General features: G+C 43.9%; 2 protein-coding genes across 2 annotated transcripts; both read right to left on the bottom strand.

The window, feature by feature from the left end:
- Nucleotides 1–359: 359 nt before the first annotated feature.
- On the bottom strand, nt 360–980 carry LOC120287312 (putative protein TPRXL). Its single transcript, XM_039300080.1, has one exon. The coding sequence runs from the start codon at nt 978–980 to the stop codon at nt 360–362; it is 621 nt and encodes a 206-aa protein (XP_039156014.1).
- A 1,748-nt stretch (nt 981–2,728) lies between these two features.
- Nucleotides 2,729–16,538, bottom strand: LOC104439969 (histone-lysine N-methyltransferase ATXR3). Its single transcript, XM_010052968.3, has 20 exons — nt 16,272–16,538; nt 13,516–16,021; nt 13,297–13,353; nt 11,093–12,265; nt 10,399–10,772; nt 9,778–10,320; nt 9,586–9,686; nt 8,089–9,094; nt 7,927–7,998; nt 6,957–7,067; nt 6,746–6,846; nt 6,228–6,327; nt 6,050–6,145; nt 5,583–5,750; nt 5,367–5,492; nt 5,104–5,157; nt 4,729–4,976; nt 4,515–4,623; nt 3,883–4,185; nt 2,729–3,296 (listed from the first exon to the last, which is right to left on the bottom strand). The coding sequence occupies exons 2-20, from the start codon at nt 15,893–15,895 to the stop codon at nt 3,120–3,122; spliced, it is 7,299 nt and encodes a 2,432-aa protein (XP_010051270.1). The 5' UTR covers nt 15,896–16,021; nt 16,272–16,538; the 3' UTR covers nt 2,729–3,119.
- Nucleotides 16,539–16,740: the final 202 nt, after the last annotated feature.

The raw sequence follows: 16,740 nt of genomic DNA, 5'->3' as shown, positions 1-16,740 counted from the left end.
CAACAGAAACTGCCATTGCTGGTTCGTTGCTGCGGCCGCCGCCGCCGCCGCCGCCGCGCCGTACTCCTGATCGCACCACACTGCGTGAGCCGGAGGTGAGTTCACCATGCTCTCCAGCAGATGCTGCATACTCAACCTCCCCAAAGTCCCGCCGCCGCCAACGTCGTCGTCAGTCGGGCAGTGGGGAAGGAAACATGGGGTCGGCGGCGGTGGCTCGCGGGACACGAGCTGGAGACCGCACTTCACCAGCTGTTGCAGGTACGCCACGTGCTTGCAGGCCTCCTCCAGCGTGGTGAGCATGTCCATCTTCTTCTCTTCGGGCGGCATCACCAGCTCGTGCAACTGCCTCAAGCAGTCGCCTATCTTCCTCCGCTTTTCTCTGGCCCGCTTCGTCTTCTCTGGGTCGGGCGGGGAGCGCTTGCGAGCCGGGCCGGGGCCCGCTTCTGCCGCCGGCTGCGGCGGCGACGGCGGCGGCGGCTGCGTTTGGAGCGCCTCGAGGGAGCGGAGGAGGTCGGACAAGCGGTGGAGGGGAAGCAGAGGGTCGAGTCGTCGGCGGCGGCAAAGGCGAGCGAGGGGGAGTTAAACCTAGACGGACCGGGAGCGAAGTCGGGGAAGCCATGACCGGGTTCTTGCTTGGGCATCTTGAGAGGGGACGGCGAGCAGCGAAACGAGAGCTGCTGCTGTTGCTGCAGCTGCAGCTGCTGCTCGGGACTCGGAGAGTAGGGAGAGAGCGGGGACGGCAGTGGCGACCAGAGAGGGGACGGAGAAGAGGAGGAGGAGAAAGGGGAAGGGGATGAGGAGACGACGGGGTCGTCGAGCAAGAGGGACCGGAGGCTGACGCCGGCGAACATGGCGTCGAAGTTGGACATGTCCTCGGCGGCCGCCGGAGGGGATGACGACAGCAGGAGGCGGCGGCTGCTGCGGCGTCGGCTCGAGGAGGGCTCGCCGCCGTAGAAGGCCGAGAGAGGATCGCCGTTCATGTCGATCGAGAGAGAGAGAGATTGCGAATGGAAAATGGCGAAGCGAGCGTGTGTCGTCCCCCCGTTTATATTACGCAGGCGATACCAGCTCCCTCGCCCCCGGGGGGGACACGTGGCGGGGAGGGATTAGGGACCGCCCCGGGGGGGGTACGTACGGTAAAACAGAATCAGAAAGGGCGGCTACATGCTCGATGACGATTGGGTGCGCGCAGGAGGGATGTTTCTCTCTCTCGCTCGCTCTCTGACATGCATGTCGTTTTGTTTCCTCGTTGCCGTTTGTATTTCCCCTCCCCCAACCCCTCTCTCACCGGGAAAATGCGAGCTCGCCTCGCCGAAAACTAATCCGACTGTTTCTTTTTTTTTAAATCCTTGTTTTACATTGGAATTAGAAGCATTGGGGGCTCTTGGTTTTGCGGTGCCAGGACATATTTACGAGCGCCACGCCCCCCCAGAAAGAAAGAAAGAAACGCTCGGAATTGAAAAAGAGCAAACCCCAGCTGTATCCCTGAGGGATTGATTACCCACTCAAAGCGTTGCCGTTTTAGGCCTACGAGCCACATACTCGTCCGCTCAGAAGACGTAAACAGAAGTGGGGAAAAAAGTGCCAAAAAAGAGAGGCAGACGGGGAGGGCGCGGAACGCACGACCCGGACGTACGGCGTTCGCATTGGCTGGCAATCCGACGCCCTTCTCCCCTTTGTCCCTGCCGATGCTGAGGTCGCTGTCTTCGCCAGTGCCGCTGCCGGTACCAATACTACCCTGCGGGAAGTAAAACAGATGCGAAAGACGCGGCGCCTCTTTTCCTCTTTTCCTCCCAAACTCGTATGCAGGGCAAAAGGAATCTGTCCATTTTTTATTTTCTATTTTCAAGGAGGAAACTCGCCTCCGTTTTCCATTTTTAATGTAAAAAGAGAGAAGATCACCAAAAACTCCAAACTTTTACTGAAGTAACAAATTTATCCAATTTTTTTTTATGACACAAAAATCCACAAACTTTACTAATAGTGATACATTTATCCCAATTTTTTTTGTAAGATTAAAAACCCTAAATTTATATTTACATGGCATATTTACTCGAAACTATAAGGTATTTTCTTCTTTCATTTTTTTTAAATTTTATTTTTCTTTTTTCTTCTTCTTCTCTCCCCTGCGTCTTCCCTTTGTCGGCCATGGTGGAAGGAAGCCAGTGTAGAGAGAGGGCAGCCCTCACCAATTCCGGTGAAGGCCCTCCTAAGGGGCATCCAGCGCGAGGATAGCCCTCGCCCTAGATCTAGCGAGGGTTGTCCTTGCCTGACCCAAGTGAAGGTTGTCCTTGCCTAAGATAGAGATAAGAGAGAAGAAGAAAAAAAAAAGGAAAATAATAAGACGAAAATGCTCTTGACCATAGAATTTAACGTAAATATATGATAATTAACAAAGTTTAGGATTTTTTGTATCGCAAAAATAAGTTTAAGATTTTTGATGGATTTTTCCCATTTATAAACGAGAAGACTGGTTCGACAACTCAATCGTGTGAACTTGTCGCCATTTATCCATACAACTTTTATGTAAAGCCAGACCCCAGAGTGAGCTTTAACAAGCAAAGGGGGAGGAGCCTGAAGAGGAAAAGGGGAGGTAAAACGGACAGGCCAAGCTTGTGTTTTGGCCTGGACATAGTTTCTAGAGCCAAATTCAACGCAAAATGGATAAAACCGCATGGCCGATTTGAAAAAATAAAGAAGAAGAAAAGAAAAGGCAAAACCTCCAATCTGCAAGAGCAGAAAATCGCATCAAGGATTGGCAGATAAAAAGAATGACGATGCACTAGACTACTTCTTTCCTTTTTTGTTTCTATTTTAGATTACAGATATACCCAAGACTAAAACAAAAAATGCACTACCACTAAATGATGAATTACAAGATTACAGAGGAGGTAAAAAATAAAAAAGAGGAGGTAGGGATGAGGGGAGGGAGAAAAACAATAAAACGAGACTGTACACAATAATGACGCAGGGGAAGCAGCACCACCCCCTCCCGCTTTATCAGGAGGTACCGAACTGAGCTGTGTAGTTATCTTGAAGCTACCAGAAACACGAGTAGTTGTCAGGTTAGTTATTTGCTGTGCCGCCTTCTCATCCCCTGGACGCAGAAATTGAAGAGGTCACCGATCCCACATTGCCTGAAACACAGCGGGCCTGTTCTTCAGCCAGTGCACCATCTCTCGGTCCATCACAGTGTTGTTCAAAACCGCATCGAGCATTGGGCTCCCAAACACTTTGGGCGAGCTGCTAAATGACCATATCCGGTCCTTTGGCCACGGTCTCTGGGGCTGTTTCTCCTGGAGAGACAAAGTGAGGGTTTAAATGACACTAAGACTGTTGCAACTTCTAATGGTATTCTCACACTCCATTTAGATTAAAGGTTTACGGGTTTCACTTCATTTTCAACTCATTCAACAGCTATTGCTCCTCGCAGAAATATTCATAACCTCCATCAGATTACCTCATCCCAAAATATGACACAGCTTTGCCTATCTACAAAACTCAGTTCTCTGATTGCATCCCAAATCGTAGTTTTGTGAGCATGTTAAAATGACTTTCTCCCTGAATCAAACTAAATGATCAACCAAAGCAACAGCTTGACATGCTTTCTAAGAAAAAGTTCTATCTCATCAATGTTGCACCACATGAAACATCCCTATAGAGCAATTTCAAAATGAAAGAAATATTCCAGAAAATAGAAAAGGGAACTAGCAAACCAACGAATTAAGCAAAACCAAAGGTAAGAACAGGTTGAATAAGAACACCTCAGCATCTTAAAATTTCATATGCATGCATTACCTGCCTCAGTAGAATGCTTAAAATCACAAGTGTTTGTGCCGTTTCTAATATAAATAAAAAGGAGAAAAACAGTAACAGACTTACCATTCTTCCCAGCATAAATCTAACGGCCTTTGGGCCGTAAACACGCTGCCGTGACGGCTTCTGAACTTTGGCATAAAATGAACCTATATCGGGTAATGACAGGCATCCCCTACTTGCTCTAAACAAGCTACCATCTGGCTCGGTGTTTGTCTGGATCTGCCAAAAAATAAGTTGCCCTAAACAATAATTCTCTCCATAGGTCTTGCGATACTCATGAGAACCTGGGCCCAACTTTTTGCTGAATTTTGGACCCAAATCAAGCGGAGAAATGTAAACTGGTGGTGACGTCACAGATTTATATCCCTGCGTGAGAATGCAAGAAAGATTTTAGAGACCAAAACAAGGAATTTAACTCATGTCAATAAAAGTGACCTTTTAACTGAACACCATTTCGAGATCTACCAAGAACAAAACTACCAGCTTTTGACTCTTTTAGCAGTGCATAAATATTTAACCTGATCATTTCTAGAAGTTGGAGAGTAGTGGTAAAAATTTCTAATATAGATCATTCTGGTCATTTCAAACCATTAAAGCAGAACTTCAATTGATAGCTATCTCCTTGTAGTGAAGGGGCTTCAGGACATTCCCTGACAACAATTCCAAACAATTAGATAGCTTCGGCAGAATCTTACCTGTATTTTAAAGAAGCACTTTGTGTAAGCATAGACATGGATCAAGTCAGCGGCGGCGTCGTGCCGGCATTTGTATGTACATGGAAGATAGCGGATCTCATCCCTCAACCTTGCATATTAAAGAAAAATCAAAAGACCGAAAACATCCACCATGTCATTGACAGAAAGCAGAACATATAATAGCATTTTGAACATAAATGCTTTCATTGCTCACCACAATAAGGATCGTTTTAGCTCTTTCAGGATGTCATCTGAACCAGAAGGATCATGATCAAGAATCTTTGACTTGAGATCATTTAGCACATTATCATCCACTTGAGGAGCCATGCACTGAAGAAGTTCCTCCACCAGCGATCCTTCTCCTTTCCACAGGAAGGAGACTACTTCTTTAGGACTGAGCCTTACCAGCGGAGGTGGGGCCTTCTTTGGATCTCCAAAAATACATCTCATAACATACCGCACCTGCATCATTCAGGGTGATATCAACAACTGAAAAGCCAAATAAGCTTAAGCAGAGTTGCAGAGATCATCACAGAGGAGCAAAAAACCAGACACCAACTTAAGAGCAAACCAAAAAGATTAAAGTGACCTTGTCTAGAGTAACGGCCAAATTTTGAAGCCTCTGGTTATAGACACCCTCAGCCTGTGACATGGGTAAATCCAAATAGAAAGGATAAGCATGCCAGTAAAGATTTTGACACTACTGAAGGTGAATAGTCTCATCAGCTCCCACCCACCCAAGCACCCACGCAAGAGGAGGTAGGGAGGGTGTTGGCAGGGAAAACTGGAAAAGAGAGCACAAGGAACGGTTCAGCCCCAGCCACAGAACCAAAATTTGAAAAATTGATTCACCTGAACTTCAGCATCACTCTTCTCTACTTCAAGGCAAATATCCAGAAAATATTTCCTCTTCTCCTCCAAATTATGCGAAAGAATCTCCTCAGGAAGTTTAGTTCTTTCAGAGTTTATAAACCTCACCTGCCCCAAAAGCAATATATTCAAGAGAAATTAGCAACAGAAAATATAACCAAATAAGTCAACAATGATGAGAGAGCAATGGATGCAAACCAAGCGAGCAGAATATGCAATTAACCAAGCTGGCAGCCCGCCTAGCAAGCAACTGCCCAAACCCGCCCTTCCCAAGTCATAGTAATCTTCTTCAGACACCGAGTTCACCTCACAAGACTCTATCATCAACTGATGCCTATCCAAAATCCCATGCCATTCCAACAAAACCTGAAACAATTCCTCGCGTTAACAGAAAAATAGATTTGTTCGGCCAAATATATATGATATCAAACCAAACAGTGGTAAAGAATATACTAACTAAAGTTCACACACACGCATGCGCGCACACACAAACTTAGGAAAGTGAGCCCTTGTCTGAAACAAATCGCTGATCCAAGAAACCCAGAAATTAGGCAAAACCTTTTCATTTATGCTCTTTCTTTTAGCCTCTGAAATTAAGTCCACATATAACAAGGATTAAGCCAAGGTGGAGGGCAGAAAAAGAAAATATGGCCATGCATTTCTACCTTTTGAAAAGCTTCCTCTCCAGTCAAATTGAGATAGCTCCCTCGACAGACTTGGCTACCACACAAACAAACAGAGGCTTCGTACTCCTCTTTACTCTGCAAGAATTAATGGCAATGATCACTGAACAAAAAAGACACCATATGACAATGGATTGAGTCTACAGAAACATACACATACCTCTGTGACCGAATTGTAGTCAAATGTTATCTCCTCACCATATTGGATTTTGCGTACAGAATATATTCCAATCTGATACTGTCCATCAACTGCAGTCACCCTGTATTTAATATAGCAAAAGTAATCAGTCAGCCAAGATAACTTGCCAAAGCAAATTGGGACCATCTACCATAGGGATAAAAGCATCATAATAACACTGGCCAAATATATCTGCAAGTCAAACATATAGCATAAGAAAAGAAGAGAATCAGTCATGGCATCATTGAGAATTCAGCAAATGAAAAGTTTAACATTTGTATGGGGAAAACAGCCACAGTTTTATTTGCAACATCAAGTTGCCAAAAGTCACCTAGATTTAGACTCTCTAAAACTTTAAAGGAAAGAATGGGCTTCCTTGAAAAGCCCAATACCCATTAAAGGACATTTGGATGGTTGAACTTTTAAGGGACATTAAATAGCTTAATGTCTGGTTACATATCTCTGAGAAATCAAACTAAAGATATAGAGCTGTCACTTACTTTGCTTCACAATTAGGACGGCAAGAGTGACAAATTCGGCTTGCATAGTTTGCCTTATGCATGGCATCAACAACAACTAAATCATAACCATCAGCATCACCCTGGCAAAGGCATAAATTAACAAGCAACAAATCGTCAAAATAAGGAGAGATTTTGATTACATTGGAAAGGTCTTAGCCAGAAGAGTAATACGTTAAAAATATTTTTCTACCTTTGGCCTCTCAAGATAAATATTATAGAACTCTGGAGCAGGATCCTTATTGTTCTTTTGCAATGATCGAATACCATCTTGCTTCTCAAACCATTTCCAAGTAGGATAGACCTGCAATGGCATATTCAGGGGAGGCATAGAGTTGTTTTCAGAAAATTTAAATCTCTTGATTTGGGGGAAAAAAAGGTGAGAGGCTCATGTCATACTAAAATGGATTACTAGAACCACACCAACACAAGCTCACCAGAAGATCAAAAATAGCTTGTGGCATGTGAACGAAATATGCTTGTTTTAATTCCATTTGAAACACCAGGAAAAAAAAAACATTTGAAAAACTATGAAAAAAAAAAGACGGAACCATGAAATATTCGTAGTGTGCCTCAAAGTCAAAACTCATCTTCAAAGAGCTAGTGAATTAATGATCAAAAACAGAATGTGCAAACATAAACTAAGAAAAAATTGCCTTCACCCGATTATTCAGTAACATTACGAGACTCACAATCAATAATGGCCAAACAAAGTAAAAAAAGAGAGAGAATAATATATATATATGTGCGTAGAGTAGAGCTTCGTCCTTATGCCACATCAGCACAGAACCCCCCCCCCAAAAAAAAAATTACTCATTAACTACAAAAGAACCAGAAAATGCTTAATTACCCCACTAATGGTAGGACTAACGTACTTCAACATTAATTTGTATAATTTAATAATAAAATGCACTTTGATGCTTGATAATTTGATCGAGTAGACTGATTTGTTGGATATTTCACTCTTAATTATTCAACTTATGCCATAAGAATGAATTTTTTTCTCCCTTCTAGTTATTTTAGAATATATAACCCCAAAATAAAGTTTTAGATAACAATATTCTTAAAAACATGTATCGCACAGGACTTCTACTTGTTCCAAGGCTAATATGCTATAACCAACAAACATAATAGAATTGTGTAATGACAAACTTCATTTATACCTCTCCCAAGAACTCCACCACAAAATCATCTTCACTAAATCCTTCTTCTTTGTTGCAGACAACGCCAAGCCCCTAGTCAGTTCATATCACAAGATTAAACTCGCAGCACGAATATTTTAACAAATAGGTATCAAGCCCATGAAAAAGAGTGCAAGCAAATACCTTTCTATAAGCAACGTATTTGTCTTCTCGACGGCTATCAATGGCCCTCAAGATAGCCCTACAAACTCTCACAGTCCGGAAATCGTGATCATCCTCAGCTGTCCTTTCAATTTCTTCAATAACAGGCTGTAAAGGATAAATCATAGGAGTGTTTCCGGTGCCTGTAAAGTGCCTGATTTGTTTGTTCAGACTACAAAGAAGTACATCTTCAATGAATAAATGCTTGTCTAAGAGAGACCAATCCGATTCCTCTGGCATTGAATCAAGTAAAAGATTATGCGTATAGGGGTCAATTCCATAAACTTCTTGCTCTATCACTTCATCCCCAAGCTTCTTTCTGGGTTTGTAGTCTTTGACTTCTGGAAGTTCCATATCCACCTCCTCAGCTCCATTCCTCTGAGCAGTGAGCTTCTCAGCATAGTCCTCTAGTAAAGATACCTGCATCTTACGCCTCACATCATCCTCATCGGCTACTATGACATACTGGTCGATAACTTCATATTTTCTTGTAACAGGAGGAACAAGGCTTGCTTTTGTCATGCGGGCACCCCACTCACGGTCGTCATCAAAACTCTCATCTGCCATGGAACTGCCATCTTCTCTTGAGTTCGAGAATACAGATTGATCTTGCTGCGATCCCAAGTCACTTTCCGTGTCAGAAACAGTAGTCTCACTTTCAGACTTGCTACTTTCAGAAGATCCGCCATAGTCATCAGATGTTTCACTATCTGAATCCATTGATTTTTTATTCAATATGGACAAACGCCTTCTAATTTCCAGATCAGAAGCATACTCCCCATCATTTAAAGCGCCATTCACAAATGAGGAACCATTGCTTCTACTTGCATACTTTCTCTCACTATCAGCTCTGCTTACTTTCCATTTATACTTTGAAGAAGCAGAGAACCCTTCCCATGAGTCATCTCTCTCTCCCAAATGAGTGGCGAGTTGGATAAATAATGATATGACATGGTTCATATCCCCAGCCTCACCATGATTCTTTGCTCTACATCAAAAAGTTACCATTAAAGACTTCAAATGGAAGATAAACTAGCTATTGCTATGGTTAATTGGACATACAAACCAAAAGCAGGAACAACAAAAAGCAAGGGTTGTAAAAGAAGATAAAAGTCGGACTAAGAATTCATTTTCAACTCAAATGAATAAAATGTATTCTTCCTTTATGCATAAACATGGTAGAAAGAGATTAATGGGATATAGACACCAACACCCACAAAACCTGTGGGTGCAGACTAGTGCCACTTATGAAACAATGCAATCACTAATTGCTCATTCAAATGAACTATTATGTGATATCAGGCAAAGAGTTAACAGCTTAATTAGTAGAATGAGTCAGGCTTCTGCCATAAAATACGAACAATCTGTAGTTTGGATATTAGACTGCAGAAAATTCTTAAGTAGTTCTAATCATGGCACCGTCAGTGAAAGAAGACAACAATTAGGAAAATATAACAAAAGGGTAACTTTGGAGCTTACTTTATGGCATCCCGACATATTCGACGGATATCCTCCTTGATAGAACTAATCCCATTGCGAATATAATAACCATTCTTCATCCTCTCTTCAATTTTAGCAACCTGAACCCAGAGAAGAAAAGTAAGAAGCAATTAATTAGAGCTCTAATAACCTCCATGTCAAACATTCATAAACAAAAAATCCCAGTGATACCTTCGGCATGAAGAAATCAAAGGTGTTTTGCTTCATGATGTCCTTCAGACTTGAAGCAAGAAACTCCTCTATCCTCTTGTTCCACTTTTCAGATTTCTTAACAGCCCATTGCCTCATGCGCGCATCCCTTGATAGAATGGAGGAGGATTTTCTTGCATCGAACAATTTGGAACGTTTATAGAACCCCCGATGGAAAGATTGACCAGCTGAATCTCTCCTATCCACGCTATCAAAATAATCTTTCAAACCACTAAAATCATCTACATCACCACCTATACCCTTTACTCCAGCATATTCCAAGTTCCTGTCCGTCAACTGGTTTAAACTCCTCATCTTGAAGTGCACATCACCAAATTTCTTTCGGCTCTTGACCCAATTTATGTTGGAATATGTTAGGGTCAAGTCCTCAAGCTGACTGCAACCTCTGATATCTATGTCAGATAAACAAGGACATGAACGCAAAATATCTTCAAGCACGCCTGGAGTTACATTGGTGCATCCAGTCAATATCAGTGACTTTATCTTTTCTCTGTCATAACAATTCTGCAGGCAACAAAAGAGAATTAACTTCCCAGCTAGGAGATACTAGTACATTCCAAAAGAGAATCTTAATTTACCTACCAAGACTTTCCAGATTATTGAATCGGTACAGCTATGACCCAGCGATGACAAATTAACCTGTCGGGAGATATCCCTGTAAAACCTTACTGCAGCCCTCCAGTGCTTACAAGTAGAAGAAGCAACAGCAAGGGATGTCATATCCGACCTCAGAAAATGGAATACTCGAGCGAGCACACGACCATCCAATAAACCCCAAGAACCCAACTCATTTTCAGAAGAAACAATTTCTTCCTGACTGAAAGAATTGCCATTACATAGATCCTCAAATGAGATGTCATCCCTCTGAATTCTCTCAGCGACTTCTTCATTTTCACTATCTTCTTCGGTTTCGTCATTGGAAAGACGTGCTCGTTTGCCGGCATGGTAATCAGCATCTACAATTTGGTCACGGTATCAACCACTTAGAAATAAGCATAAGGTGCACAAGAATTTACCCAATCAAGTAAAAAATGACAGGCAAAGAGGAATCATGAATAATATAGGAGGCGTGAAAATGTCCTCCAATCAAAGATTGAAAAGAAAATTGAAGTGTCATATTCAATATAAAAAGTCCTCTCTAACTATACAAGGTGAAGGAAAAAAAACTGACTATACAAGGTAAAAAATGAAAGTTAAAGTGTAAGCCTAGATCCTCTCATTTATTATCCGATCCTCAAATAAAGCAGAAAATTAAGAGTTATCACTATGTGCAGACCTGATCTTCGATAAATGTGCTTGTCAAGCTCTTTCTTTGGCTGTTTGGCACTGATCCACGGATCTAATACCTCATTAATCACGGCAGCAAACTCCCTGCTTCTATATGATCTCATGACTAGTTCATGTAGCTTTCCCCTCATATAACCAACAAACTGTGGGTGCATGCTGTGGAATGAAGAGGCAGCCTTACTGCTTTCAATCATACCACCTTTCAATTGTGGGACAGCAGGACCAGAAGAACCACCACAGGAACTCTTCTCCTGTTGTATATTGAGAGGAGTTTCAGAATTCTCACCTGCCAATGTCAGCGGAACCCAGAGTTTATCAAATTTCCTGAAAACACTGGTATATTTCTGAATGGTACCTCTATCAACTAGCTCCTGAAGCTCTGAATATGAAGAAGGCCCATGTTCTTGTCCAGCTCCATCAAAATAGTACCAATCACCCAAATGCAATTGCAGGTCATGGACAGTGCATACTCGGTCCTTTGGCGTGTTAATGGTGACAATGCTCTTCCTTAAGCCCCGTGAGCTGTGTTCATCAACAAATCTCGACCGGGAATCAGTTTCTACAGAGGATCTCTTGGCATCAGAACTTGAAGAATGTGACCGAGCAGACCTAGAAGAGTGCCTCTCCTTTGTCCGGGCTTTCATTCGAGGTTCAGAAACAAAAGAGCCCTGATCCCTCACAACACATGCATTTATCCTGACCACAGATAACATTGTACCTTTGACACCTCGCATCATAGCAGGCTTAACTTGCAATCTGCTAGCCAAGTCATTCTCACTCCTCTCATCTGGCCAATTAAATGCCCAAGGAGGCAAGTCAAGCCTTCTGGCCTGCAAAGGATGATATAATTCATCTTTCTGATGCCACCTAGGATCCTCGTTTCCAGACTTTGGCATTTGGCATAGTGGAAAACCATCATTCACTACAGATTTCTTTCTCAAAATTCTATCTTGCACAGCTTCCTCATTCCTTCTCCAATCTCCACCTTTGCATGACCAGAGGCCGGAAAACCAATCGTTAGAGTCATCATGGACAAATGAGAAATCTTTGTCCGAGACTGAACTTTCCCTAAAGTCAGCCGATGCAACATCAGAACATCTTGATGCATCATCTGCCATCCTATTTGGTCTTTCTCCAACACAAGCTCGATGCCAGAAAAAATCTACCAAATACAGGATAACAGTGGTCATAAGTGCCAACACATTACTCATTCAAAGAATTACATGCAGAAGTAGATCGTTATGAAGGTTTACAGATACAAAAACAAAAAGAAATTATGTAAAGACACCAGATACCCTGTTCCTGAAATCCCCACGTTTCAATAAATGAAGTCACTTTCCAGAGCAGGAAAAAAGAAGTTACGAGGAATAATAAAAGGGAAATACGGATAAGATCTCTCTCCTGGGTCCACTATAGGTTATACTCCCATATATCTGGTGTAGGACAGTTCTTCGCAAAGCACTTAGCTATATATATGACATTTGATCGATTAAACCTATGACCTAAAAGAAGGCAACCAAAATTTTACAAAGTAAAAATTTACCCGTCTATGCAACACACATTTCATTCAATTCAAATCAAGATTTATGAGAACAAATTTAAAAATGAAATTCAAATGGCAAATAGTCATCAGAAATCAAAATTTTTAACATCTTGGAACAAAACAGGAAATGTCCAGTAAATATCCATCCAAAACAAAGCCATTAAAATTCATAAAGGAAGATAGGTCAAATCTTACTCATCATGCCGCATCTTGAAACTATGGAAATACATCAAGGAAATGCAGAGAAAATGATGAAATTTATAGATTGATTTCCTCGGTATTATATTCCTTCTTTTCATTCCCTACATCAGCATTAACTATATGACATCCAAATTGCAACTTCTTTGCCTTTTCTCAACAGGCTATGCTTTTCCAAATAATTAAGCAGGTTCAAAAGATCAACAAGCATCACAGATGTCAACATATCAGCAAGGTGTAAACTCAGATCATCAAAGACATCAGGAACGACACCAGATAGAACTTTAGAAAGAGGAGCATTGTCACAAACCACAGAATGTTACTAGAATTCAGAATGAGCACTGTCAGTATGTGGATGCAACTCCTTAAATTCAAATTAATTGAAGGAGAAAAATAAATTAGCATATGCATGAACAACCAAAAAATATGGAATCAATGCCAGAATATCATACCTTCAGGGCTAGAACATTCCTCCCATTGTTGATGCTCAAATGTCATCTGCAAGGCTTCTGCGAGAGAATAATGTTAGACTACCGCAAAAAAAAAAAAAAAATAATAATAATAAATAAATAAATAATTTTAAAAAAAAAAAAAATTCTAGATCCAAAGATTTAAATGCAAAATCTTTACATCCAAGCATGTAATTCTAGAATTGATGTTTATAAGAATACCTCCAATAGTTTCAAGTTCCCTCCCCGAAATCAAAGTGAAACCATCAAGCAGAACTCCAACTCTTTCGTCAATGCAAAGATCTTCCAGAGACTCAGCTGCAACAGGCAACTGCATTTCTTCAACAGTCAGACTACCAGATTGACCACCATCAGCAGTATCGTCCAACACGTTACCAGGAGCTTCTGGAGGATTTACCAGCTGCGTTATATTTTCTGATACTATAGATGGAAAAGTCACGGTTACCAAAGGGGAAGCTGCATTTTCAACAGTCATCCACCTGTTGCTATCCATGTGTTTAATAAAGTGATCTGAATGAAGAATGCCGTCTTGAACAAGTGACTTGAGATCGCAGAGTTTCGAAGGGCCACATTCGCAACCCAGGTAATCAAGGTAAATCCACTTCCCCACCGTTGAGTCGGCCACCAGAGGCACATGTGGTGGTGTATCACATATATCCATATCCTCTTCCATGGAGAGCAGCTCTTCTTGAGGAACCCCATTGACATTTGGAGATTCCTTGCAGTCAACACTTGGACTCTGAGTCTGGTCCTCCTTGTGAGATTGAATGCTGCCACTTCTCTCTTCGTGAGATGATGTATCTGTATTAGGCATACTGACTCTGACATCACATTCCTTGATGGAATTATCAGCCTCCATTGCAGTAGAATTCCTCTCATTTGGCTTCTCTTCTTCCCCTTTGTTTCCCAACTGAATATTGGGCTTCTCCTTTCCACTCTTATGGCTTGTTTCACGGTTATTATTCGGCCGACCTCGATCGACCTGAGACCGCTCGTTATTATTTTGGTGTGTGTCCCTGCGGTCCCGATGCCTACCTCGATCTTGCGGTGACCGCTCTGCACAAGGACTTCTGTTGCGGCGATCAAAGTGATGGCTACGCTCAAATGGGGATTTGTCACGACCATAGGGAGACCTTTCACGGCCATATGGCGTTCTTTCACGACCACAAGGAGACTTCTCACGGTTGTATGGGGCATTATCACGAGCATATGGAGATCTTTGGCGGCTATAAGGAGATTTATCACGACTAGAAAAAATTCTTCCCGGATAGCGGGGAGATCTCTCTCGGTTATATGGTGACCTCTCATGATGAAGTGGACTCCGTTCCCTGTGATCATGATACCGAGTTCGACCACGTGGGGACCTATCAGCCTGGACTGGACTGCGGCCATGTCTGTCATAAGCTCCTCTGGAAGATACAGAAATTTCATGATGTTTAGAAGTATGCTTGTCAAATGAAGACAGCCTAAAAGAAGAAGAATTTCTATGAAGCCTTTCTGGAGAGTGGCGAGAATAGTGCTCCGACTGCACAGGACGAACACCGTCATCAGAAATTCTCCGGCTTTTTGGGCCTGCGTAATCGGCGTAATCCGCATAGTTCTTGCGATCACGATCACTGCTATCCGAATCTGCATCATGTCCATGGCGCTTCAGCCGACTGCCAGGAAAGTAGTCTCTTCCCTGGTTCTTACCGTTGTGATAGTCAACCCTGTGCGAACCACCTTCATCCACAACTTTTGACCCCAGTTTCACTATTTTCTCCTGGCCAGCCTCCCACTTGAAAGGATTCTTTACTTGCAGACCCGCACTTCTGCTGAATTCTTTCTTCCGATAATTGTCATCGCCGGAGTACTTCCCCGAACTCCCCATATGTGAAGGTGGTGTATGGTCAAGGTCACGTCTCCAAACCTTGTGACTCACAGCGTCATACCTGCGTGATCTACAGTACCTGTAATCATCCTTGGCCGCTTCGCCTCTACCCCATCTGTCAGGAATGAATTCTCCTTTCTCGACATCGTCAATGGAGCCTCTCCAGGGCCTTAATTCACCTTTCTCGGCTTCACCTCTCCTGCTCTTTTCCAAAATTATCTCTTCCTTTTCCACCTCCGCCTTTCTTGGTCTACCAGAAACATATTCTCCATGATGTTCCAGTTCTACTTTTCTCAACTTCTCGGCGACGGTCTCTTCCTTGTCACCCTCAGTTTTCCGCGGCTGCGGCTTCTCCGGCGCCAGCTCCCCGTTCTCCACTTCCTTAGCTGGCCACTTCAGAGTGCCCAATTCACCCTCTTCCACCTCATCATTCTGCGCCTTATCCGCAGAGGCCTCCCCATTCTCGACTTGCTGGCCGCCCTTATCCTTCCGCGCCAGCGCCACCTCACTCTTCAAGGTCCTCACTTTCTTCACGGTGACCACTTTCTTGACCTTCTTCATCTTCTTCTTGGGCTGGGAACCGTCCAACTTGAGCGGCTTGGCGCTGAACCCATTGCCTCCGCAGAGAGCTTTCTCCGGCGCTGAGAGCCTGTCCATGATGCTATTATGCTGGTGCTGCAAAGGCATGCATGCGACTCCCCCATCACCCATGGAAATCCTCTCCGCCCCCGGAATCGGAAACCCTAGCTGTCCCCTCCCCCGGGGCTGTCGATGCTCATGCTGCAACAATTCGCCTTCTCCTATCTCGCTCCGATTCCAGCCCTCGGCGTCCGAACCCTAAATTCCACAGACAGAGAGAATCCAACGAGAATTAGGAATGCAGCGCCCCCACCGGAAACGAACACAGAAGCCTCCTCCCGGGGGGCGCGTCGAGGCGCGCGCGCGCGCGCGGGGCTCGGCCACGAAAAACCTCGATTGCAGCGAGAGTTCCGCGGAGCGAGCCGCCGCGACGAGCGCGCGCGACGGAGGCGGAGGAACAGAAAGAGACGAGACGAGACGAGACGAGCGGAGAGGGACGGGGACTGACCTAGAAATCGGGAGCCGGCGCGCTAGATCGGGCAGGGCAGAGCCACCGGGCGAGAGGAGAGCGAGAGAGGGCCGCGCCTCGACGGGAGGAGGAGGCTCGTGAGGAGCGGACGGGAGGAAGGAGGAGAAGATCGAAGGCAGCCCCGAGAGCAGGGAAACGAGCGTTTTCGCCGAAGCGGGAGGAGGGGGAGGGAAATCTCCGGTGCGTTTTTTTTTCTTATTTCCTCTCTCTCTCTCGTCTCTCCTCTTTCGCTTCTTCTGCCGCTCTGTCGCTGTTTCGCTTTGATATATATAATCCTCGTGCTTTTTCGCTCTTCCGCCTCCCGGCGTGGCGCTTGTTTGTCACTCGGGCCTGAATGGCGAGCGCTCGAGTTCTCCCCCTCTCCCCCTTTCCCCCTTTTAATTATACCGGAAATCCCTTCTCCCCCCCTCGGCGACGTCGCGCCGAGGGGGGGCGAAGTTACCAGGAT

The sequence above is a fragment of the Eucalyptus grandis genome, chromosome 8 (genome assembly GCF_016545825.1).
Source record: "Eucalyptus grandis isolate ANBG69807.140 chromosome 8, ASM1654582v1, whole genome shotgun sequence".
NCBI lineage: Eukaryota > Viridiplantae > Streptophyta > Magnoliopsida > Myrtales > Myrtaceae > Eucalyptus > Eucalyptus grandis.
Note: the sequence above shows the minus strand (reverse complement) of the source record. Positions and strands in the feature narration are given on the sequence as shown.